This window comes from Mesoplodon densirostris, chromosome 15 (genome assembly GCF_025265405.1).
Source record: "Mesoplodon densirostris isolate mMesDen1 chromosome 15, mMesDen1 primary haplotype, whole genome shotgun sequence".
NCBI lineage: Eukaryota > Metazoa > Chordata > Mammalia > Artiodactyla > Ziphiidae > Mesoplodon > Mesoplodon densirostris.
The window spans coordinates 64,043,550-64,069,277 of record NC_082675.1 but is presented as its reverse complement, the minus strand read 5'-3'; the positions used below and the strand labels follow the sequence as shown (position 1 = coordinate 64,069,277).

Below are 25,728 nucleotides of genomic sequence, written 5' to 3'. Positions count from 1 at the left end.
GTTGCTCCAGTAAGTGGAGAGGAATGTTGCCGTAGAATGAGATGTAAAGGATGACAATCAAATACAATATATGGACCTTGTTGGGTGTCAATTACATATCAGATGTAAAAAGACATTTTGAGATATTTGGGGAGATTCAAATGTGGACTAGGTATTGAGTGATATTAAAGAATTATTATTAACTTTGTTGGTGTAATAATGTTAAGGTGGGTTTTTTTTTTAGGTCTTTATCAGTTAACGATACGTACTGAAATAAGAAAGGGTGAGATGATACTGGAATATACTTAAAAGACTTTAAAATATGTAGAGAATGGTAAATAAGATTGGCAAAACGTTGATGACTGCTAAAGCTGGGTGATGGGTACATCAGGGCTCATTATGAGCTAGTCCTTCTATTTTTTAATATTTTTTAAATGTCCATGACAAAAAGAAAAAAGACTGTAGCCCACAGAACTAACTGCCCAGGGGAGCTGGACATTAGCCTCGGGGGCTGTGCGCTGAGGAGCAGCGTGCGACATCTCATGCAGAGCGGATCCGGCACCCTCGGTGTCCCTGCTGAACACTGGCCTCTGCCGCTTGCCTGTTCACCCCAGTAGCACTGGAGATGGGAAGTTCCGGCTAGCACTGCTGCCGCAGAATTTCCAGTGAGGTTCTCCCTGCTGCTTTATGTTCCTAGCTCCCAGTTTAAAGCCCGGGGTGGGTGGGGAGGGCGTGCTTTTGATTGCCAGAACCTCTGTCTCAGGCCAGCACCCGTAGCTACAGAGGCTGGAAAATAAGTATCTGGTGTTTTCACCCTCTCAGGAGAGGGTGGACTCCGCTCCTCACTAAGCCTTATGAGCTAGTGGATTCCCTAATTATGAAACTGGTATTCAGAAACTGGGCTATGAAAAACAATGACAAATACATTCTGTAATCAGTGTATTTATATTTCTGAGTTAGCTGAAGTACTGCAAAACAATTTCTTTTTTCAGATTTTTTACTTTATTTGAAGAAAGTTTCTAGTTGTGCAGTAGTGAGCTGGAGTTGACATATATAAGCACAGTCTCTGGTCTGGAAGAAATCTTTGTTACTTGATGTAAGACTAAACTTGCAACATGTTTGTATACATGAAAATACCCAAAGTAGATAGGTTTTTGAAGGGAATGGAAATATCTTGGCTTATATTGAATATCTTAGCCAGTGGTAGATGGAGATAATAAAAAGAACACATAAAACTCCAACTCTTAACTGTAGCCATTGATTTTATTTTCTTCCTTTAACAAACTTTAACCAATTACTCAATACTCATGGCTGCTGGTAAGGAGGAAATTGGAAATCTTGGGTATCTGCTCTTTCTACTTCTTCCCCTCACATTTTGGTAGAATCGATCATGAGAATGCTTAAAGGCAGGCAATAAGAGAGGCAAATAGGAATCGGCATATGGATAATGCACAGACACTTCAATCAGAGTTTTAATAACTGTGATGGTGGAAGTACTTGTTTGGTTCTTGTATCTAAAGTCTTGTCGTAAGGTACCAAGGCCTTAAAACATGCTTTGATTATAGAATAATATTTGTGAAACTAGAAGTGGGTTAGGTATTATGTAGAAAACTATATACCCTACAGTGCATTCCATGTTTATCATGATGGTGTTAGCCTCAGCTGTATCACCTAGAGAGTCTAATTTCCCTTGCCTGTTAGGTTTTCAGTCCCTCATCAGTTGCTATTGATCTGATAGCTCATAGAGAACTGTGGCTCTTCTTGTTGATTTTAATCAGTAAAGCTTTTTGAAGTTAGAAATTGTTGCTTGTTTGAGAACATCAGGTTACAAGTTTCAGTTTAGATCTTCTAGTTACTCAGTAGCTGTAAGACCATGCAAAAGGAATATACAGAAATACTAGGAGACCTTTTTTTTTTTTTTAAGTTATAGCTGATACTTCCAAAGTACACTGGGCAGGATAATCTCTTAAACTCCAGATGATTGCTACGGCAAAAATTTGTACTTGATTGACTAAAACTACTTTATCATAAAATGTGACATTACTGTTAATTGCATTTTTCAATAATTTTTTCTTTCCATTCCCAGGAATACAAACAAGTGATCCTAATGCTGTGGTCATAGGATTGGCACCAGACCATTTTCATTATCAAATTCTGAATCAAGCATTCCGGTAAGTCTTTAGCTGTTTATTTTTCATGTGATCATATACTCCCTTCTTCTCTTCTTAAGTCTTTGTTGTGTAAAGTTATACATAATTTACTTTCTGGCCACCTAGATTGTAGGTGGACAGATATCTTAAAGATCACTTCAAGATCAACATTAAATATTTATTACTGTCTTCCTTAGTTTTTAAAAAATCATCAGTATGTTAAAACGTGGTGATCACTGGGGTTTTTCTGGTTTGTAGGATCAATATTCTGGGACAGAAATTCATAATCAAATTGTAAATCTAAAGCTAGGAGTTTTATTATCACTCCTGTGATTCTTCACTGACTCTGATCTCTGAAGGAAAATAAGATCCAGGCTAATTCACCCAAAACAGTAAATGTGATTCTTCCTCCAGCGAGAATCCAGGCTATCGAAAAAAGTTGGCACGTTTGACCACACTTTCAAAGAAATTATTCGACGAGTGATGATGGTAGTCTGATCTGTGATTGTGGCAGTAGGGATGAAGAAAACGAGATCCTGGTATTGTCAACATGACTTGATGGACAGTTGGGTCAAGGGGGTGAAGAAGAACAGTGAGTCGACATCTAGATACCTAACCTAAGTGCCTGTGATAGAGAACACTCCCTGTGTGGGTTCAGGAGGTGATGAGTTTAGGGTGGGGCTCTTCGAACTGTGGGCTGTATAAGTGGAGGGGTTCCAATAGTTGTTGGTAGAAATTGAGGAACCACAACTAACATGTAAAATGTTATAAATCTTCACTTGTGTGTGCATTTTACCTGTATGAACTTTTTACTGCTACTTCCAAAAGGCAGACTGCGTACTGGTTCTCATACTTCCTAAACTAAATTGGATCAGAATTTATTCGCAAGTCTACCCTAGAGTGAGATTGTGATTTTTTTCCCCCTTGGATTTTTCATTTTTTATAGATTTTTCATTTTTCATCTTGCCTTTTGCTTCTTGTTGAACATTAAACAGTGTAATTTGCCTTTAAATTTATGACAAGCTAAGTAGTCCTACATACTGCATAGATGTACATTGAACTAACGTAAAAAAAATTTCTTCAATAGCTTGGTAAATTTTTGGAATTTAACATCATTTTCTTACCAGTACGAAGATTTTCAAGAGTCATTCTCACTTATACTTGATGTAGAATTCACTTCTTGATGTATATGTTCTAGAATCAAAATGTTAAAACTCACAACAAGGTTCACACATCTGGGCACATTATTTGGTCTTGAAGATGGCTACCCTGTGTACAATCTATGTGGCCAGAAATAGCCCTTTGGGAACAGTCACCTTTTTTCCATTTGCACATTAATTTTAGATCCTCGGTTATGAAAACTATGGCTACTAAATGTACTTTTATTTGTGACTCTCTTAGTTACTGTGATAGTCAAGCCTTTGTTTAAATAAAAACAAATTCACTTTTTATAATTGCTCAGTAGACATTATTTCCCAAAGATCCACTATTGTGCCAGATTGCTTGAGTATTAAAACTTCTTTGCTTCACCTACTTCAGTTTTCTACTGTAGCTTCTTGGGAGACGGGGACAAAGGGATTATCTCACCAGCTCCTTAAGGTTTTTATAACTATAACCAAACAGTTTTCATTTGAAATAGAGAACCTGCTATTATTTCTTACTTCCGAATTTACCCCCTGCTACATTTTATTCATTTCTGAACCACAGAATTCAAGGAGAAGGTATTGATTGATTTTAGCTGGTAATTTGGGAAGGACCTATTTAATAGGAAGTTGGAAGGTCTCTGTCCTAGATAAATACTAGACTCAGGGTAATAAAAATGTATGTTGATATAATACTGACTTTGTAATTGTACACTTCCCTAACCATATTGATTTTTTTAAACACTACCTTTTAAAGCATTACAGTGCACTTATAAGTCAACTCTAATTTCACAAATGCACTTAACAGCTGGGTGGAAAGTTAACAAAAGGATTTTAGGTCTTGCCCTTCTTTGCATATTGATGTCTCCACAGAGACTATGCCTTCCAACCAATGACTACAGCTGTTTGGGTTGTGATATCTCAAATGCACCTCCAATTAGTTAAATTACTGTTCAGGTTCTTAATGAGAATAAACTTTGGATTTTAAACCCCGTTGCATAGCTGCCTTAAATACCAGCTTTAGGGGCATGTTGCCCTCAGGCAGATACATCAACCTTCCACATTACACTCCTCTTATTTACTGTATTTTGAGTGTGTAGGCCCCCCTGAAATACATAGTATGCTCTGTCTACAAAAATGTCTTAAATGTCTGAATAAGATTGAAAACACTGAATTTTAAAGAATTAATTTTGGGGAAGGATATGAACCACTTATAGGGGATAGACGTGATTTGGGCTTGGATTCTATGAAACATTCAAATCCTGAGAGCCATGGATGGCTTTTTACCTTTTACCTAATACTAAAAGGTACAAAGTGTAATATAATGAATACCCATATGCCTGTCAGTCGGTTTAAAAAATACAAGTTATCAACACGTTTGATAGCCCCTGTGTATCCCTCCTCAATTTTGTCAGCCAAGACCCAAAAGTAATCAGGATTGTGAATTTCTGTTTATCATTGTCTTGCATTTGTTTATACTTGTAACACATCGTAGGTATTTCTAGACAATATGTAGTATTTAGTATTATCTTGCATGTTTTATACTTTATGTGTGCATCAGTTTGCTTCCCTAGAAATAATGTATGATTCATCAATATGAATACCTATAACTCCAGTTCATTCATTTTCACAGTTGTAGTACTAGCTTGTAGCAAGGTCTTTTTTCATCTTCTGACCTGTTAGGAAAAAAAAAGCTTAAGCATTTTAGTAAGGGACCAACTTTAATTAAATTCTATTCGGAGAAAGCCTACCTGGGCAAGCAGATCACTTAATCTAAATGAACTTGGTATTAACAAGACTAAAAAATATCTAACCTCAAAATTAATACGTCCTCCCGGAATAAAGACGCAAAGGTAGAGAATGGACTTGAGGACGGGGCCGTGGGGTAGGGTAAGCTGGAACGAAGCGAACGAGTAGCATTGACAAGACCAAATGTAAAATAGATAGCTAGTGGGAAGCAGCTGCATAGCACAAGAATATCAGCTCGGTGCTTTGTGACCACCTGGAGGGGTGGGATAGGGAGGGTGGGAGGGAGGCGCAAGAGGGAGGAGATGTGGGGACATATGTATATGTATAACTGATTCACGTTGTTATAAAGCAGAAACTAACACACCATTGTAAAGCAATTATACTCCAATAAAGATGTTAAAAAAAATTAATACGTCCTCATTGTGGAAATTTTCAAATGCTCAAAAAAGAAACATGAATAAACAAAATTACCTGTGATTCTCCACCTAAGAGAACTACAGTTAACATTTTAGCATATAGCTAGTTTATTTGTTTCCATGCACATACATATTTAGACAAAAAGGAGAGTGTATACATACTGTGCTGTAATTGCCTTTTAAAAAGCCAACAATATATTGTGCATGTTTTTCTATATTCTTAAATATTCTTCTAAAACATATTTGATTCCCAGAGCATATTCCACTTTAAAAAGTGCAATAAATTGTGTAGCCATGTATTTCTGATTGTTAGTTATTTCCAGGTTTCATGAGTTAGTTTTTAAAAAAAACTTCTGAACGTGTTTGATAAGCAATATTTATATTTACGTAACATGTTTTCTCAGAAGTACAGTTGCTGGATCAAAGGAATTTTGGGAAAAAACTGCATGGAAATTGCTTAACTTAAGAATAGTTCACAGAAAAAAAAATTTTCTACATTAAGAGCAGCTGCCCTCTAGCTTCTCAAGGAGCTGATTAAAATGTTGTTACAATTGAAGATAAGCGACATCATATAACTTTCACATTTAAATGCGGAGATGAAGGCTGCTTAAGAATAATGTTTTGAAGCTTTGCTAATGACTTCTTTCCTATAATTGTTACAAGGTACGAGAATCCTCCAAAAGTCTTAGAGGTGCGCAGAAATTAGTTTCTCGTGTGTTTGGGGAAGAGATTCTTATCCCCGTAAAAGGTTTCTGTTGAATATTGGATTGCTTTCTTTTCCCCTTCTCATTAAGAAAAGAATGAAAAGTTTAATTACTAATGTATTCAATTCCTTACAAAGGGAAGAAGGGAAGGGGAGGGGAAAAATCAACAATAATGGCCTCAGTTACTGCATTTGTACAGCAGCTCCTGAATCTTTTCTAAGAGCCCTGGTCATAAGGAATTCTAGAACAATGTGGCAGTGGGGCTTAAATTAGAAATATTTCTGTGAACTGTTTCCATTTTGAAAGGGCTGACTGCTGTGCAATCTTTTTTTTTTTTTTTTTTTGCGGTACGCGGGCCTCTCACTGTTGCGGCCTCTCCCGTTGCGGAGCACAGGCTCCGGACGCGTAGGCTCAGCGGCCATGGCTCACGGGCCTAGCTGCTCCGCGGCATGTGGGATCTTCCCGGACCGGGGCACGAACCCGTGTCCCCTGCATCAGCAGGCGGACTCTCAACCACTGCGCCACCAGGGAAGCCCTATGCAATCTTTTTTTTTTTTTTTTTTTTTTTTTTTTTTTTTTGCGGTACGCGGGCCTCTCCCGTTGCGGAGCACAGGTTCCGGATGCGCAGGCCCAGTGGCCATGGCTCACGGGCCCAGCCGCTCCGCGGCACATGGGATCTTCCTGGACCGGGATACGAACCCACGTCCCCTGCATCGGCAGGCGGACTCTCAACGACTGTGCCACCAGGGAAGCCCCCTATGCAATCTTTTTAATTAAGGTCCAGACTATAAAAATAAAACACTCTGGAGATGAGAAATTGTTGAAGACTTAAGAACTTGAGTTATTTAAAGCGTTCCATTAGTATATGCAGAACAACTTTATATGCCAATTTGAAGATCACAGAATACAGAATTGAGTTTAATATTAGTCATTACTCATTATTTAATTAACTGGGGAGATTCTTTTATGATCAAGGCAACTCTTGCTACTCTAAATAAAAGCTTTAGGTGAATAAACCACATAAATATATTGTTACTGATCTTTTAAAATTGATGTATAACATGTACAATAAGGTATACAGATTGTCAGTGTACAACTCAATAAAAATTGACGCATAGATATACCTGTGTAACCGCCACTCTGATCACGAGACAGAACATTTCCAGGGCCCTAGAAGGCTCTCTATCCCAGTCAATACCACCCCTTCCTCAAGGTAACCACTACTCTGACTTCTATCAATATTGCCAGTTTTTGATCTTCATATGAATGAAATCACACAGTTGTAGCATTTTGGTTTTGGTCTGTTTTTGAGATTTATCCAAATTGTTGCATGTAGCAGTACTTTGTTTTGTTTGTTCTTTATTTTTGTTGTTGTGTAGTAGTCTATTATGTGTGTTCCACAATTTATTCAATTGTTAATGGACATTTGGGTTTTTCCAGTTTGGGCTGTTAAGAATAAAGCTGCTATGAACATTCTTCTACATGTCTTTTGGGGACATATCCACTCATTTCTCTTGGGTCTGTATCTGGAAGTGAAATTACAGGATAACAGGATAAGTACTTGCTTAGCTTTAGTAAATATTGCCAAACAATTTTCCACAGTGATTATGTGGAGTCATATGTTATGACCCACCAGCTATGAACGAGAGTTCCAGTTGCTCCACATTCTCACCAGTCTCTCGTTAGTCTATATCATTGTAGCTATTCTTTCTGGTGTGTATAGTGATACCTTACTGAGTTTCAATTCGTATTTCCCTGGTGAGTAAGATTGTTGAGGCCTTTTCATATATTTACTGGCTATTGGATAACTTCTTTCGTGATCTACACATTCAAGTCTTTTATCGCTTCTGATTGGGTTATAGTTTTCTTAGTGATTTGTTGGGGTTGTGTATGTGTTATGTACACACGTGTCTTTGGTTGGATATATGTACTGCAGATGTCCTATCCCTGTCTGTGGTTTGCCAGTTCATTCTTTTAACAGTATGAGAACATGAAGTTTTTAATTTTGATGGAGTCCAATTTGTCAATATTTTCTTCTGTTATGCCTAAGAGATTTTTGCCCACCTCAGGGTCATGAAGATATTCTCCTGTGTTTTCTTCTGCATGCTTTATTGTTCTACCTTTAGCAATTAGGTCTAAGGTCTGTTTTGAATTAACTTTTGTGAATTGTGTGAAGTAAATTTCATTTTTTCTTTACAGGTATCCAGTTGCTTCTGCAACATTTATTGCTTAGATCCATTCTTTCAAAAGCCTCACAGAATTGCAGTGATGTTTTAGTGCTTTGACATAAATCAAGTGACTATATTTGTGTGGCTCTGTTTCTAGATTTTTTATCTATACTTGTGCACTTCCACAGTGTCTTGAATACTGTAGCTCTATAATAAATCTTAAAATCTGGTAGTATACATTCTTCAACTTAATCCTTTTTAAGATTCTACATCATTTCCGTATAAATTTGGAATCAACTTGTCAGTTTCCACAAAAAAAAGCTCACTAGGAGTTTGATTGCTACTTTATTAAATCTGTGGATTTGGGTAGAATTTACTGAACAATAATGTGTCTTCCAGTCTATGAAGATGGAATATATCTCCGTTTATTTAGATCTTAGTCTTACATTTTCAGCAGTGTTTTGCAGTTTTTAGAGTATAGGCCTTAGAAATTTTGTTGAAATAATCCTTGTATTTCATGTTGTTTGATGCGATTATCAGTGGTATTTTGTTAAATTTCACTTTTAATTGCTTGTTGCTAATACATAGAAGTATAATTGAGATTTTGTATGTTAACCTTGTATTCATGACCTTCTTACTACATTCACTTGCTAATTCTAATAATTTATTTATAGAATCTTTTGAATTGGATTTTCTACATGGACAGTTGTCAACCACAAATAATGACAGTTTTACTTCACACCTACCAATCTTTGTATTTTCATTTCTTTTTCTTGCTTTATTACACTCTCTGGGAACTACAATACCAGATAGAAGTGGGGATAGTAGGTAGCCTACTATTAATGAGAAAATTGCTGTGTCCGTATGATATTGGAGATATTCTGGGGGTTTCAATTAATTAAGTGTTGATGGGATTTTCTCTTGATATATTTCATGGTTTGCTATTGTTTTAATTTGAACTTTTGGTAGTCGTGTTTGTCAGGTTGGTCGGTATTAGTTTTAAATGTATTGAATGTCAAGATTTTGGCATCACCTCGTTCATTTGTTCTCAACTGGGGACATTTTTCCTCCCCAGGGGACATTCAGCAATGTCTGGAGACATTTTTGGATGTCACAACTGGGTGCTACTGGTATCTAGTGGGTAGAGGCCATGGATGCGGCTAAACATCCCACAGGTATAGGACAGATCCCCCCACATAAAGCATTTTTCAGGAAAAAAATGTCAGAAGTGTTGAGAGTGAAAAGACCTGATCTGATTCAGTTCCTTCATTTGATAAGAAACCGGGGCCCACAAATGTGAAGTGATTTGCTGTTACCTATTTTAAGTAGCACAGACACTACACTTCCTATATTTATGAATAAAAATAATTGTCATTACTGTCAGATAGATAGTCTGAAAACGTTTGCATATATCATCTCTATTGCCCAAGAAGATAAGTGTTATTCCCCATTTTATAGATCAGGACACTAAGGCATACAATGTTTCATCCATTAATTAACTTATTCGATAAATATTTAGCGAAAGGTACCAGGGTTTTTGTTTTTGTTTTGGATTTTTTTTTTGGAAGTAAGAAATACAGTGATGAGTAAAACTAATGGGCATAGTGGAGATTGTAAGCTAGTGAGGAAGACAAACCAAACACAGTTGAGTAAGGATTATAAACTATAGGAAGTGATATAAAGGTGATATAAAGGAAAAGGGGGATGAGATAGAGATGAAATGTGAGGAGGAAGTCCACTTTGCAGGGAGATTGGGAATGGCTTCTTTGATGTGCTGACATTCAAGCTGAGACCTGACAAGTGAGCAGAAGATAGTTGTGTGCAAAGTATGGGGCTCTGTTTCAGGACGAGGGAACACCAGGTGTGGGGGCTGAAGCAGGAAAGACTGTGTACATTTTTGGTACATAGTCAGTGACGGGGAAGGTGACTTGAGATTGGAGATGCAGACAGTGGCCAGGTAAGGCCAGGCCTTACAAGCTTTGGTAAGGACTTTGGGTTTTGTATCTTTGCAACGAGAGGTTATTGAAAGGTTTTAAGCAGGGTAGGGACACGATCCCATCTGTACTTTTAAACTCCCCCTATTGCATGTACGATGGGTTGGAATAACAGGGGAAGAGTAGAAAGCAGAAAGATGAGTTAAGACTATTGCAGAGGTTTGCCAGAGGAAGTAAGACCATTTTGAGAAATTTTTGTTTTTGTTTTGGACTTGGAAGTGACTGGATTTGCTAATAATAGGGATGTGGAAGGGTGAGGGAAAGTGAGAAATCAAGGATGACTGCTAGTTTCTGACTTGAGCAATGGGGCCAATTGACTGAGTTGGGAAAGATTGGGGGAGGGTCGTTTTGGGGGGTGGAAAGAAAAGGACTCAATCGTTCGATGTCAGGCATATTAGGTTTCTTATTAAGCTGCCGTGTAATTTCATTTCCACATTCTCCATCTTCAGCAGAAATGGTGAAAAGTTGATCATTTTTTCTAAAAAAGTGAGTTTATCTGGAAGAGTGGTGGATTAGTTTTCTGGAGTTCTGGGTTCCCGCTCTCCTTGGTCTTGGCCAGCATCGCAAGGTGATCTTCTCATCTGTAAAATGGGGCGTATTGGACTTGGTGTTCTTTACGGTCCCTTTCAGTAACGTACTGTGGCTCTGAATTTAAGTCATCCCCTTAGCTTTTCTCTCACTGCTCTGCCTAACATTTTTATAATGTGGTCCAGCTCCCTGGCTAGGACTTTTTATCGTTTTTTTCCTTTGCCGACATGGAATTTATAGCCATGGATTTTTGCATCAGCCCTTCTTTATGCCTTTTTTTCTTGTTTCTTGCACCTCAATGGGCTTATAGTTAAATAGAGACAGAAGATTCTCAGATTTCTTCCCAATACATTACTTCTGGTAACAAAACAACCAACTTTTTTTTGCCCTGTCTAGGAAGTGTGAAAACAGTCCCAAGTATTGGGGTGTCTATTTTCTTACATTTTGAAAATGTTTAACTATACAAAAATCTTTCAATCTGTGTCCTTGAAAATATTTACCTTTCAGTCTATCCTGAACATGCCTTGGCTCTTCAAAGAGTCAGTAAAGCTTATGCTGTACGTAGAAGAATGACAGAAGCAAGAACCACTTCCCGGAGAGATGCCTGTCTTCTCCAAGCTCCTGAAGAACCAGTTCCCATTTAGAGAAATGTAGAGGAACCCCCAGTTTCAGCCCTTCCAGAGAAGGCACGGGAATTAAGTACACACATCAATCAAGCTGATAAGTCTCATCCCCAGTTAATACATAATAAAATATTAACAATATTAGTTTAGCTATGTAAGTGGAAAGCAATTTTGAGGTCTGTTGCATAAAGAATTCCAGTTCCGTGATAGAGTAGCAGATAAATGGGATTGGGGGCAGAGTGACAAGAGGGGAGATAGATAACTGACCCGTTACTATCTCGTTGCTATCAGCTGTGGTTCTTTAAGGCCAACATAGTGGCCTTATCAGGTTTCCTAACAGTTGGATTTTAAGATCTGCTTTAAGAAATAAATTTGTATTACTATTAGTGAATAAATTTGAAGGATCCGTCCTGTGCTGTGAGCAATTCGTAGTAACTAACAGTTAGGCCCTGTAAGAGTCCAGTATTGGTTTTTACTTAATAAAATATTTAATCATAAATGTCTGAATCCTGCATCTCCCACAGGAAGGCATTTCCATGCCCACTGACAAGGATAATTTAGCAGTTTCATAGTTGAGCGCTTAATTACTCATAATTGTGAAGGGTAAGATGTGACGAATTCTTTCTCGATGGACATACTAAATATTTAACTAAGTAGATGACTTACATTAGGCTAAGTGAGATCAGTTATTACATTGGTTAAAAGCAGTTTAAGAAGAGTATCATGTCCTGCATTCGATTAGATAATAGTGTGTGTGTGACTCTCTCTGCTGTGTGACTTATAGGCTGCACTGTTGGGATGGCTGGCAGATTTTTTTGGATGGGGGATGGTGGGGTGTTTTTTAGATTTGTTCTGTTTTGCCTGAGTCAGTAATGAGGATCCTTGACTATATGTAGAGTTGAGTTCTCTAACAAGGAAACTCTTTATGCCCTTTCGGTTGGTATGAGAGTGTTTGTCCTACATCAGGAGGAAGGAAAGGGCCTGACAGTACAGGCTCACCCTTAAGCCTTACTGCTGTGTCCTTCAGGGAAGACACCCGGCTTTGCAAAGTAACGTCCGAAGCAGTCAAAAGGTAAAATGAAGAGGGAGAGATACAAGCAGAAAGTATTTGTAAAATGGTCTGTGAAATTTCTGAATTCGAAAGAATCATATTTTGGAGCAGAGGAAAGAGGAAACCAGGTATTTTAGGAGTTAGCTGAACATGTCACTGCAGCATCAGTGGAGTCGTATTGTAAAAGGCTCAGGAGCCTCCTGCTGACCATTAGGGAGGTTGAAACAACTTGTCTCATTAAGTTAAGCTTCTTCCCTCAAGTGTCTTATTTAGCTTTACTTCCCTTAATTCTCTTTCCGTGGTGATTTGGGTAAAATGTCTGAAACCACTAAAGGTAAAAGGTTGAAGCAATCCCAAATTTAATAATCTATCACCTGTCTTTAGTGTATCTGATTGTAATTCTCAGCAGTTCCTAGCGAATTCATTAGAAGACAGCAAGTCATTTAAAAAAAGTTAATAAGAAACGATTTGTTTCTGTGAGTGTGAATGAAACCACTTTGTAAGTCTGACATTCTTTTCCAGTCATAGAAACCTTGCTTTTAGCCAGTTTCCATTTTCTCTGTCTCTCTAGGTTGCTCCTGGATGGGGCGCCTCTGATAGCAATCCACAAAGCCAGGTATTACAAGAGGCAAGATGGCTTAGCCCTGGGGCCCGGACCATTTGTGACTGCTTTAGAGTACGCCACAGATACCAAAGCCACAGTCGTGGGGAAACCAGAGAAAATGTTCTTTTTGGAGGCATTGCGGAGCACTGGCTGTGAACCTGAGGAGGCCATCATGATTGGAGATGTAAGTAGAAGAGCCCAGGAAATGCCCTGGGCTTACCTGTCATGCTGGGAGGAGCCAACTTCAAAGCACTGCTTTGAAACACAAGCAGGCTCTTATTGGTGATGGTGATATCAGGTGGTAGTAAGAGGCTACCATAAAACAGGCTTTCCAGTAGTTGTTTACTGGTATTCTAAAGAACTGAAATACCGATTATTTCTGACATTCTTCATAGTGTGACGAGATATATACAGTTCAAAAGACCATCAACTGCAAGGCAATTAAATGCTTTATATGTCTTTTTTTTTTTTTTTTGTGGTACATGGGCCTCTCACTGTTGTGGCCTTTCCCGTTGCGGAGCACAGGCTCCGGAAGCGAAGCGCAGACTCAGAGGCCATGGCTCACGGGCCTAACCGCTCCGCGGCATGTGGGATCTTCCCGGACCAGGGCTCGAACCCGTGTCCCCTGCATCGGCAGGCGGACTCTCAACCACTGCGCCACCAGGGAAGCCCTATATGTCTTTTTGAAGAAAACTTCTACATTGATTTAGACTTTTTTGACTATTCCTTAAGGCAAAGAACACCTATACCCAAAGAATTCTCAATAATCAAAATTATTGATTTTTTTGCTAGTATATGCTTTATGGAAGAACTTCCCAGTCCGTGTGCCACAAATAGCTAAAGGTATCGATTGCCTCAGGCCTAGGAGTGGCAGGGCTGAACCTGGACAATGCGGCCCTACCCAGTGGGCCCTCCCTTTCCTTGTTCACTTTTCCCACCTCCCTTCCTTCTGTCCCTCTCCCCCATCTCCCCTGCTTCAACAAGGCAAGTTTAGAGGCACAGAAAAGCTTTTCAGTTAGACCTTGAAGGAAGATTTTGACATTTTAAGACTCATTTCCAAGGGCTGTTGTTGAATAATATGAATGATTTTTAAGGAAAAAACTTTTCTTTGGGTGTGATCTGAATGAATCCTGCTTATACACATGAGATGGTAGGATTGATTTTATTGACGATGTTTCTTCCAGTTCTTGGATTTTTATTACCTTGCATTTGTCATCACAATTAGCCAAGTATATTCACCCCTATCTTGAGTAAGAATTGGAAAACAAAAGCTTCCCTTTGAAACTGATCTGTTATTCCTAAGTGTGAAGTGAATATCAGACAGTCTCAGAATCTGTTTAAGTACACTGATCTGATTTGATTCCCCCTGTTAGGGACGATTGGATGGAAAGTAAGGATAATGTTACGTGGACAACACAAGAGCTGTCTTCTGAACCTAGTTCATTCACTGTCCTGCAGTTGGATCATTTACCTTAAAAGCTGCCAAATGATAGAATACTTTTTTCCAAATGATAGAATTCCTTTTTAAAAAGGAAATAGATGTACATGTGGCAAAACATGAAGCACTGTAACTATGCTCTTTGTTTGGTTACTAGGATTACTACTCTGTTTTTTACCTCTACCTCTATTACGCTTCCCTTTTCCAATGGTATGCTCCCTCAGACGTGGGTTTATCCTTTTTTACACCTCCTTCTCTTTCATTTTAAGGAAAAAAAACATGGGATTACAGTTGGCCATCCTATCCTAATAAATCAGTTGGTCAGTTTTGTTGGCAAGTTCACTGATGGCACTGGACTAAATGCTTTGTTATGCTTTTCTAGGATTGCAGGGATGATGTTGGTGGGGCTCAGAATGCCGGCATGCTGGGCATCTTAGTCAAAACTGGTATGTATCTTCAGTGTAATATTCTGTTTCTCTAAAACAGAATGGTAGAATACACAACTGCTTAAAGAACAGTCTTTGAAGAAATGGCAAAGCCCACTGGGCATTTTAATTCTCTTTCTGCCACAAAGCAAAAATAAAATGGGCTTAGGATTGCAGGGGAAAAAGACAATGTGAAAGGGCCCATGCTGTGCAAAGCTAGGAAGATCAGATCAGAGTTCAGAGGTATTTTAACAGTTACACAGAGATATCCATACACAATTGACCATTAGCATTTGTATGATTTTCTGGATATACAAATCACCAAAGTTGACCAAAAGACCATTGATAGTGGGGCTCTGTAAAAATATGTTTTATTTTTGCACCAGCTATAAGATGAAGTTGATCTTTTTAGCAACTGGCTAGCTAAGTGACCTGATACTTTGTGTTAATGTTTACATTTTTTTAAAAAACCACACAAAAAACTTTGGTCTTTTCACTTACTGTTTTAGTAACAATTTCCTGTACCAAAATTAGGTAAACCGGGTGTGATCCCTCAAATAAATTTAAGGAAAGAGAAAGAACCTGATGGGGGAGACTCAGCTAATACGGTATCATGGCAACAGTGGACCAGTTAGGTGTCCTGGGTCTTGGTCTCAGCTCTACACTGACTGTGAGACTCTGGGCAAGCCCCTTCACCTCTTTGGGCCATTTACGGATGATGGGGCTGGACTGGTCCCTTCTAGCTCTCACAGTATATGAGTATTACACTGTGCAGTTTTCCTATGTGGAGTGTGATTAATAAAGTCCTTTCAAGGTAAGGAAAGAATAGTCATGAGAGTTGTGTGGGCTTGTGTGCTGTTGACTAGGGACTTGATGAGCCTTTTCAGATAAAATGAAAAGGTCTCCCCTGCACCTGCCCCCAGCTGCCACCTGCTGAGCTTAAAACTAATAGCACGTGTTTGAGGATGACAGCCAGGAGTCTGGTCTGAGAATTGTCATCGGGCTCTTATCAGTTAAACAGCAGATAGGTGGCTCCATAGATGGCTCTGTGAGTTCATATGCCTGGCTTCATACAGGCTGTTCAGAAAAGGGAAGATTTAAACATGAAGTCACAGACGAGCTGCCACTGGGAAATTTTTTAGATAGAGTATATTTACTCATGACTGTGACGTTCAAGAAAATGTGGTCGCATAACAGCTATTTTGAATTTAAAAACAGAAACAAGAAAACATAGATGTTGCTACAATTGAATAAGAAGTATTTTCCAGGCCCTGTGTGAACAAAGAATGGGAACAGTCTTCTCATGCTGGGTGTCTGGAGTGAACCATTGGAGCCTTGCAGATAGTGACTCCAGTCACTCTAGAGTTAATAGTATTGTTTTTTCACATTTCTAATTCAAAATGATCACCGTCTTCCCAGAAACATGCCCTCTGATGGAAGCAAAAAAGAGGATATATCAGGGAGTCAGGAAGAATAGCCACACTCCTCATCCTCCCCTGTATCTGAATTTTCAGACTCTTATCATTCCTCATCATTTTATGATCTGGTCATTGAGGAAACCCTCAGATAACTATTTTCCTCTCGGGTATTGTTCCCATGAACATTTCCTTTCTTTAGGTCACATAACTAAGGATTTACACCAAGTATGAAAACTGGTCCTATGCCAGGGTCTTGTAGGCCCAGCTTCCCTAGCTGGTCTCCATTGGCTCTGCCTTCTTTTCTAACAGGCAGTTGGTTGTGGTCAGCCTGTCACAGAGGCATCCAGTTAGTCTTAGAGAAGCCAGCAGCTCCAAGCCAGCTGCTCCACACAATCAAATCTAAAATATCTAACTTAGAAACGTAGCTAAGTCCAGCTCATGAAAACGGGCCCATCTGTACTGTTCATCTTTGGTCAGAAAAAAGTCCCAAGTAAGCCCACTGTTCTGAAAGCGTACAGAGCAGCCGGCTCCACTCATAAATCTGAACTCAGTGCAGTGAACAACTGCTGGGTTTCCCAGTGTTTGAAAATTACCAGAGAGATTTTAAATTATTCAGTGATAGTCTTGAGCAGTTTTGTTTCTCAGTAACACATGATAGGTGCTCAATATACATTTGCTCCACGATTTGTTAGTAAAGACTTTTGACTAGCCATAACTAGAACCCGTTTCTGTTTAGCATGTAAAACAATCACCTAGAAAAGATGGGATCACCCTTTGTCCACTGTTGTCAACATGGCTTCCTGCATTCTCCCTCCATTCACCATTTATTCGTCCAGGAAAGTATAGACTGGCACACGGAGTCAGGCCTGAGTGACGGTGGCCTGCTTCATTCACTCAGCCAACGTTATTGAGTATGTGCCACGTGCCAGACACGATGCAGGTTGCTAGAACTATCACCCATTCATGAGCCACTGTGTCAATTTGTGCTTTGTAGAAACCCCACTTGCAGAGCCAGACTAAGCAAAAGCATTCTGGAAGCTTACGGCTAAGAAACATGACTTTCACACATTTGCCTTTAGACCACTGGCTCCAAGAAGTGGGTGGTATAGCAAAAGTTAGTCATTAACTTACCTGTGAGAACAAGCAGAAACCTTGCAGAGGAGTTTATACTCAATGGGATTTAAGCTTGAGAAAAAACTAGCAGTAGAGTGTGCTGTGTGGACCATACTGTGGACAGGTGCCTTGAGGACGCTAAGGTCAGTTAGCTTTGTACGTTAGATGCTGGCTCCTTTCCTGTAGGAATCCACAGTCAGCAAGACAGGACAGGAAGCATCTTCACTACCACGTCGTCAAGTTGGGGAAGGGGGGTTTTCAGGCTTGGTGTTTGCTGAACAAAGCCTCTTAAAGAGTAGTTATAGAAAACAGAAGGGATTGTAGAAAGTGGTGGCTCTGTTGTTGGGGAACCCAGATTTAGACAGAGAATACTGAAAAATGCAGAAGAATAAATAGCAGAGATCACAGAAAAGGGGATGAAGGAGCAAGGAGAAAGGGCAAGTGCAGAGGCAGCGCTGAGACTACAGGGCAGTCGGCCTCGTTCCCCCAAGGCCCCATCTAAAACAGTGGTCCTCCCTCCCTCCCGTCCTCCCTCCCTTCCTTGCTTCCTTCTTTGCTTTCTTCCTTCCTAAAATGCTGTGGAATGCTTACCATGTGCTAGTCGCTGGGAATACATTGGGGAACATAACAGACATAGACTTAGAGAACTTACAGTCTTAGATGTGAGACACACATTAAACAAATAAATATATAATTACGAATTGTTATAAATATTGTGGAGACAAAGAACAGGGTACAGAGAGAGAGAGAGAGAGAGAGAATGAATGAGAGGATGCGAGGGTGAGAATGAATAACAGGGAGGGGATCTCATTTGGATGGGAAGGTGGGACTGACCCGAAGCCTGAAGGAGGTTGTCAGTTGAGAAGAATGTTCCAGGCAAAGGGAGCGGCAGATGTGTCCAGCACAGGACTGCAGCTGGTGAGAGTAGCACGTGCTAAGGTGAGGGGTACTGGGCCTGGTGACTGAGGGGCCTGGTAGGCAACAACAGGGATATGGGGTTCTTTCTGAAGGGCATTGGAACACATTAAGGGTGTTTAAACAGGGGCCATGCATGGTCTGATGTACATTTGTAAGAGTCTGTGACCGTGCTGCACTGTTCAGTTGTGGGCCTTGAATTGCGAGAGTTCGGCAGCAGGCCCACCCGTCGGTGCCCTGCCGGGCAGCCTGTCCTGCCGGCCCGCCTATGAGCACCGTGAGCACCCATCCCTCCTTCCCTCCCACCCCTGGGCGCCCTCACTTGCCTGCTCACAGGGCTCCTGTTTGGCAGCAGCTCATGCTGTTTCCAGTCACCCTCTGGAGCTGACAAGGCCTCTGCCCTGTGGGGTCTGAGCTTTCATTTAAAAGCACTGATTTAATCACCGTCCCTATCTGTAAGGCTGCTGGGGGAAGAAAATGATTTCAACAGCTGAGGAGATTCGAAGGCACCCTTAGCTCTCAGGTGACCCAGTACCTGTGACTGTCCATCATGAAAGACCAGAGGGCCTGGGAAATGCTGAATATGACCTTGCTTTGAATTGCCTCATGGCATTCCTGAAGCCTGGATAAAAGGTGCTTTGGGAGCTGTGGAGACCTTGATTCTCTCATCATTATAAGGGTGGTCTCTGGTGTCCCAGGTGCTCACGGGGTGTGATTAATCTGGTGTTCTACCAGTAGCCTTTGTTCACTGGCTTTACTTTCATTTCAGGGAAATATCGAGCAGCAGACGAAGAAAAAATTAGTCCAGCTCCTTACTTAACTTGTGACAGCTTCCCTCATGCCGTGGACCACATTCTGCAGCATCTACTGTGAACCATTATGTGAATCAGAAGCAACTTGAAACGCAGCTTTTCATTGTCTGGAAAGAATCCCTCAACAACGTAATGCCACTTAATGACAGACAGAGACCACTCAGCCCTGGTCACCATTTAACCCTCTATTATTGGGCAGTAATTAGAAAGAAAGGTATTGAATTGCAGCCAGACACCAAGCCTGGCTAATCCCTTTTTTTTTTTTTTTTTGTAAAAGAAGATGAGATCCAAAGAAAGGGAAAGCTGAGATTTTGTGCCATTCCTTTTAAAATATTCATCAGATTAGCGGTGCTGGGGAAGAGTCTATTGCAGGGACCCTGTTCTTTGCTGTCTCCTCACTGGTAAATTGGAGGGGTTCAGACTCTGAATAAAGTTGAGTGGTGTTTTGTTTGTTTTTTTTTTTTTTTTCCGGTACGTGGGCCTCTCACTGTTGTGGCCTCTCCCGTTGCGGAGCACAGGCTCTGGACGCGCAGGCTCAGCGGCCATGGCTCACGGGCCCAGCTGCTCCGCGGCATGTGGGATCTTCCCGGACCGGGGCACGAACCCGTGTTCCCCGCATCGGCAGGTGGACTCTCAACCACTGTGCCACCGGGAAAGCCCGTTGAATGGTGTTTTTTAAGTTATAAAGTACTGCACTGAAGAGTGCATTAGGCTGTAGTTTTTGTTTGTTTTTGTTTTTGTTTTTTGCGGTACGCGGGCCTCTTACTGTTGTGGCCTCTTCCATTGCGGAGCACAGGCTCCGGACTTGCAGGCTCAGCGGCCATGGCTCACGGGCGCAGCCGCTCCTTGGCATGTGGGATCTTCGCAGACTGGGGCACGAACTCGTGTCCCCTGCATCGGCAGGCGGACTCTCAACCACTGTGCCACCAGGGAAGCTCTAGGCTGTAGTTTTAATTTTGAGTTCAACTGTGAAATCCATCAGAAGTGCCAAGTGGGGTACAGGACAGAAGAAGCAAAATAAAGTGTCCTTTAGCCCAAGTGAAGGAATGAATTTGCTTTAACAGATGTTGAAAACTAGATTAGCTACTGTATTATTCCCAGCACAGGTGACTTCTTTTTCTCTTCGTTAGCCAGAGATGAGTAATTTAAATTTAGAACCTGGTTTTAATTTAAAATAATATTTCCATTAATAACCTATTCATTGCAGATACCTATTACACTGTGTAACAGTTGTTTTGGAAATTTTATGTAAAAGTAAAACTATCAGTATTTTACAGATGTTTTAATTAGACATTGTTATTAACAGGAACAGTGCAGAAACTAAAATCAAACCTTTAATGTCTTATAGACCATGCATTTTTGAGGTTAGTGTCCACCCGGGTCCTATTAACTGTACATTTGCAAGATTTCATTATTTTTGCCTCTGACACTATGGGAGAAATCTTTTAGAAGCTGTTGGGACAGATTCAAGCTTTTATGTACTTGGTTACTACGGCTGTAAAATGAAATCTCGTCTTGCAGCATGGTTTCTTCTTCTCGTGTTAAACCCACCAAAATGAAGGGGACTAAATAGGTAATGATCTTCTTAGTGCATTTGCATACTGTGATGATCCTGGGCCTTTGCAATTGTTTTACTGGGCTCTTGGGCACTGGATCATTAGCCTATAATTGTCCATTATCATGGTGCTCACCTTATTGAAGCACACAGCAGTGTTAATGAGTTTTGGGTTTTGATGCTTGTTTAGAGATCAGCTTGGTCTTGGATGGGGGGGAGCAAAGCTAAATAAATGGCCGCTTCCTCTCCTTCTAGTCGTTTGGTGAACACTTTTCTTGTTTTTGCAGATGCCCCAACTTAGTCCTTATGATCCTAGAGTGCAGAAGACAGATGTGCTAGGGCACCACCCCAGATCAGAAGGAGGAGTGCAGTGACTGGGGGCACAGAGCAGGGAGCCTGGCCAGCACTTCCCTTCGGTGACCTTGGGCAACTCCCCTAGCCGTTCCTGCCTCCTCTGCCTTCTCTGTAAAGTGGAGATACCCATAGTGCCCACCATGTAGGCTTGTTGTGAGGGTTAAATGCACAACCCGTATATCAAGGACTTTAAATAGAATCGGACGAATGTTAAGTGTTGCCTGTTTGCGATGATGACACAGATGTAGCAGGAGTATCTGCATTTAACAATCTGGAAAGGTTGGTAGAATTCATCTCTACAGTCAGTTCAGTGGGGAAAGTCTTCCTGAGAATTTAAAAAAGAGAGACATTCTACTACATTTAAATTCCCTCAGGCCGGAGCCACACAGAAAAGCCCAGCGTGCAGGCAAGAGGGGCTGCTGGGCGTGTTCACCAGTAGTCTGTTCCCGGGCACCTGGGTCACTGATTCCTTGGCCCAAGCGTTATCAGGGGTTTGCTAGCTGCTGTGCGCCAAGTGCCTTCTAGGAAATAAACATTTAAGAGAAGGATTTTGCCTGGAGGGCCCTTACTAGGTGAGGAGCTAAGGAGAATACCCAAGGCAATGGGTCTGTCTCCCTCCTCTGTGACGAGGTCCTGACCGCAGGGTGGAGTGAAGCGTTCCCCTCCTTCGTGCCCTGGAGCAGTTGTCAGATTATACTTAGGTCTTCAAACGTCTCTTCTCCCCACCAGACAGGACTCTTGTCTGTGCTACAACACAGATGGGCACTCAGGCCGTCACCAGACAACTCAAAATTAGCTGTAAATATTACAGGAATTGAATGCTGGAGGGTATAGCTGTCTGTAGGGAGGAGAAAATGTTTCGTTTTAGACTTGCTGCCCATAGGGGAGGCCCGTTAGGCACTTAAATAATGGCTCTGATGCTCTGGAGACAGGTTAGAGCTAAATCCAAGCAGTAGACATCACTGATGGGTGAGTGGCAGGAGGGGGCAACCCAGCTGCGTGTAACGAGCCAGCCAAGAGAAACGGCCGCTCTACTTTCCTCCATTCTCGCGTGGCCCTCTAGGCCATTAAAATCTTAGTTGGCTATTTTATTTACTTAATAAACACTATATAGGACTTTCTAACTGACCTGTCCACAGTGTGAAGTGCGTGAGGATAAATAGAAATCTTGGTTTAGGTCGAGGTTACTGTAAACAGTAACAGCTCAGCTGGTTGGTTGGCTTGCCTTGGGCTTCATGGAGGAGATTGAATAACCGAAGTACGTAAAGGACTTCATTTTCCAGCCATCACATTTCAGGGGCTGTCTCGTGGTACTGACCCCAAGGATAGTGTTTGTGCCAGCTTTACTATAATCCTGTCCTGGCCCCAGAAAGCGGACCAAGTGACATCTTCAGACTTGAAAGGGCATTAGAGAATGCCCATTGTCAGGAGGCGGTTATTGGGCATCTGCTGTGAGCTGGGCGTGGAGGAGGGCAGAGGGCCAGTCTGGGGGGGAGACAAGGTTGTTGCACGCACTTCACACACGTCCAGAATCAGCTAGTTCTGCAGTGGCTCTGCCTACCCTCCACTCTGCCCCTGTCGGCGGGGACTGTAAGCCTGGCAAGGAGAAGGCGGCTGGCCCACCTCCCTGGTGACGGTTCCCTCCAGCACCTGCGGTTGTGGGTACGAGAAACTGCCCTGGAGTGACGGTGTCATCACCTCACTCTTAACCCCACACCGGAAAATTACAGGAGCAAGTTGGACAGGAAAGTCACAACACACCTGCACGGATTATGTTCAGTTGGGTTTGGATCAGTGGTGGTTCACGTTGGATGAAACTGAAGTCCGTGGGCGCCTATAATAAAGAATTTTTAAAACCGCACTCATCTACTTCAGTAAAACACTTGCCTTGGGCAGCAGAGTACTTTCGTCCTGTTAGCACTTGTTTGCATAGAGCCATGTTTGCATTATTGAGTTTCTTTGACATAAGTCAAAAAGGCCTTTCCCGGGCTTCCCTGGTGGCGCAGTGGTGGAGAGTCCGCCTGCCGATGCAGGGGACACGGGTTCGTGCCCCGGTCCGGGAAGATCCCACACGCCACGGAGCGGCTGGGCCCGTGAGCCGTGGCCGCTGAGCCTGCGCGTCCGGAGCCTGTGCTCCGCAACGGGAGAGGCCACAACAGTGAGAGGCCCGCGTACCGCCAAAAAAAAAAAAAAAAAAAAAGGCCTTTCCTGGCGTTAATGCACCTGGCCTTTGCTGACTTTGTGTTACACCAGCCATCAAGACCTACTACCCAAAGCATGCTGCTGTCCTTGAGAGGCGAGGTGCCAGAGCACCAGAAATCGTTTATCATAATTCAAACCACATCTGTTAAAATGAAACAGATTTTGATATCTTTTTCCTGTGTTTAATGTCATACACATCTCAATGCCTGTTTGTTTCACTGGCTGATGTGCATGAGAAAACCAAATATTTATTTATTTTATTTAAATTATTTATGTATTTATCTTTGGCTGTGTTGGGTCTTCGTTGCTGTGCACGGGCTTTCTCTAGTTGAGGCGAGCGGGGGCTACTCTTCGTTCTGGTGCGCGGGCTTCTCATTGCGGTGGCTCCTCTTGTCGCAGAGCACGGGCTCTAGACGCACGGGCTTCAGTAGCTGTGGCGCACGGGCTCAGTAGTTGTGGCTCACGGGCTTAGCTGCTCCACGGCATGTGGGATCTTCCAGGACCAGGGCTTGAACCCGTGTCCCCTGCATTGGCAGGCAGATTCTTAACCACTGCACCACCAGGGAAGTCTCCCAAATATTTTTAAATGCCCCTGGGAGTAAATCACTGAGGAAGACAGCAGAAGGTAGCTCCAACTCCTAGGTACGTATCTTCTAGTTGGGAAATTGAGCTATCTTCGGATAGTTCTGGCCTCTCCAGTTCACCACAGTCCCCCACCTCTTCCTTGTCTTCCTTTACCCATGTGTAACGATGTTCCAAGTTCCTATAGCATCTGAGTTATGACCTCTGCTTTAGAAGAAAATACCACATGTGGAATTAAGTTCAAATTTCCACCAACAACTAACGGGCCAACCTCCTATAAACTTAGATATACTATTAGTCTATTTTTTTTTTTGCCGTACGTTGTGGCCTCTCCCGTTGCGGAGCACAGGCTCCGGACGCGCAGGCTCAGCGGCCATGGCTCACGGGCCCAGCCGCTCCGCGGCATGTGGGATCTTCCCGGACCGGGGCACGAACCCGTGTCCCCTGCATTGGCAGGCGGACTCTCAACCACTGCGCCACCAGGGAAGCCCCTTTAGTCTACTTTTAAAAAAATAACCAGACTCTAAACAGTAGATTAGTCATGTATTAGTTGATCTCTCTCAAAGCCCCACTAATAGAAGAGGAAAGGAATAAAGGTGTTATAAACCAACAAGGACAACCCACAAGAGAACGGTAGAGGAGGCAGCAGTGGGTGGCAGGGTTCAGTACCTCGGGAGATGGAAAGAGGACGATGGAGTGTCGACAACTAAAATCAGCGCAAAGAAAAAAACCAAGGTTCATCCTGTAGGTCATCTCCTCAAAGACTCAAGGCTTGGAGACACTGGGTAGAGAGGTCGTGAGGTGTGAGGCAAGCTTGAGAAGCAAGGAATTGGTTCAAAGCTGGGAAAGTGGCTGGAGCCCCAGAAACTCTCCGCACCCTGAGCAGCCAGATACGCACCTTCAGCCAGGCAGGAGAGGGGGCGGTTTACGCTCTGGAGAAGTGGAACTATGAACGTTCCGGCCTTGGAGACACTGGGCACCTGGCTGTGGGCCAGGCTGAGAGGCAGGGCTGAAAACGGGATTAGGTAAATCTCTGCTTCTACAGCCATTGTCTGGTCCCCTTCCCCTTACAACCAGGACCAGAGAGCGTGGGAGTGGAGTTGAAAGTTAATCTGATATGTTTGGCCTTTTAGGAGACAATACTGATGGGTATGGGACAGATACGAAAATGTTGCCCAAAAAATTAAGAATAAATACTTAGAAAATAAAGCAAATGAAAAAAACGAGGCAGTTATTAATTCCAAGAAAGACAAAACTCAACAAGAAAGGAAATGTAATCCTAATCCGCTAGTTGGCTCTTCAGTAAACAATGTACAGTGAACAATATCATAAAAATATTGATTATTGAATTAACCTAAAACTGTAGTACAACTGTTTGGGGATGATTAGGGAAAGACGTGTGTGTGGTAGGGATGGGGCAAAGGGATGAAAAGGCTATGTTTCATTTCCTCCAAAGCAGGAAGTCACTAGATAATGTATAAAACTAATAAGAAGCCACCAAAATAAAGGCATGACCTAAAAACATATGTGCGTCATCATTTGTAGACAACCTTTCCAAGGAATGAGGAGAGAAGCATGGACTGTGTGACTGAATGTAGCTGGAAGTGTTACAAAGATGAACTTGGAGATTCTTAAAAGGAATGGAGGGAGGATGTGGAGGTGGGTTTTGGAAGTGGAAGGTTACCGGTATGTGCTGGGAGGGACGGCCAAACCACACTTACCTGAACGGAACCAGGAACTCCGGGGCAGTGAGCTAAAAGGGCCCAACCCTACTGTCACGAAGCATGCTGTCCACGGGAGCCCTCC

The 25,728-nt window shown here is 42.0% G+C and overlaps 1 protein-coding gene across 3 annotated transcripts in view; it reads left to right on the top strand.

Annotated features, from left to right (window-relative positions):
• The window catches only part of HDHD2 (haloacid dehalogenase like hydrolase domain containing 2), a 40,979-nt gene extending 17,867 nt beyond the window's left edge, over positions 1-23,112 (top strand). For all 3 annotated transcript variants that reach the window (XM_060118253.1, XM_060118255.1, XM_060118254.1), the window contains exons 4-7: positions 2,066-2,150; positions 13,076-13,292; positions 14,929-14,992; positions 19,187-23,112. In XM_060118253.1, the coding sequence (XP_059974236.1) occupies positions 2,066-2,150; positions 13,076-13,292; positions 14,929-14,992; positions 19,187-19,290 (470 nt within the window). In that variant the 3' untranslated portion in view covers positions 19,291-23,112. The remainder of the gene's footprint in view (positions 1-2,065; positions 2,151-13,075; positions 13,293-14,928; positions 14,993-19,186) is intronic.
• Positions 23,113-25,728: the final 2,616 nt, after the last annotated feature.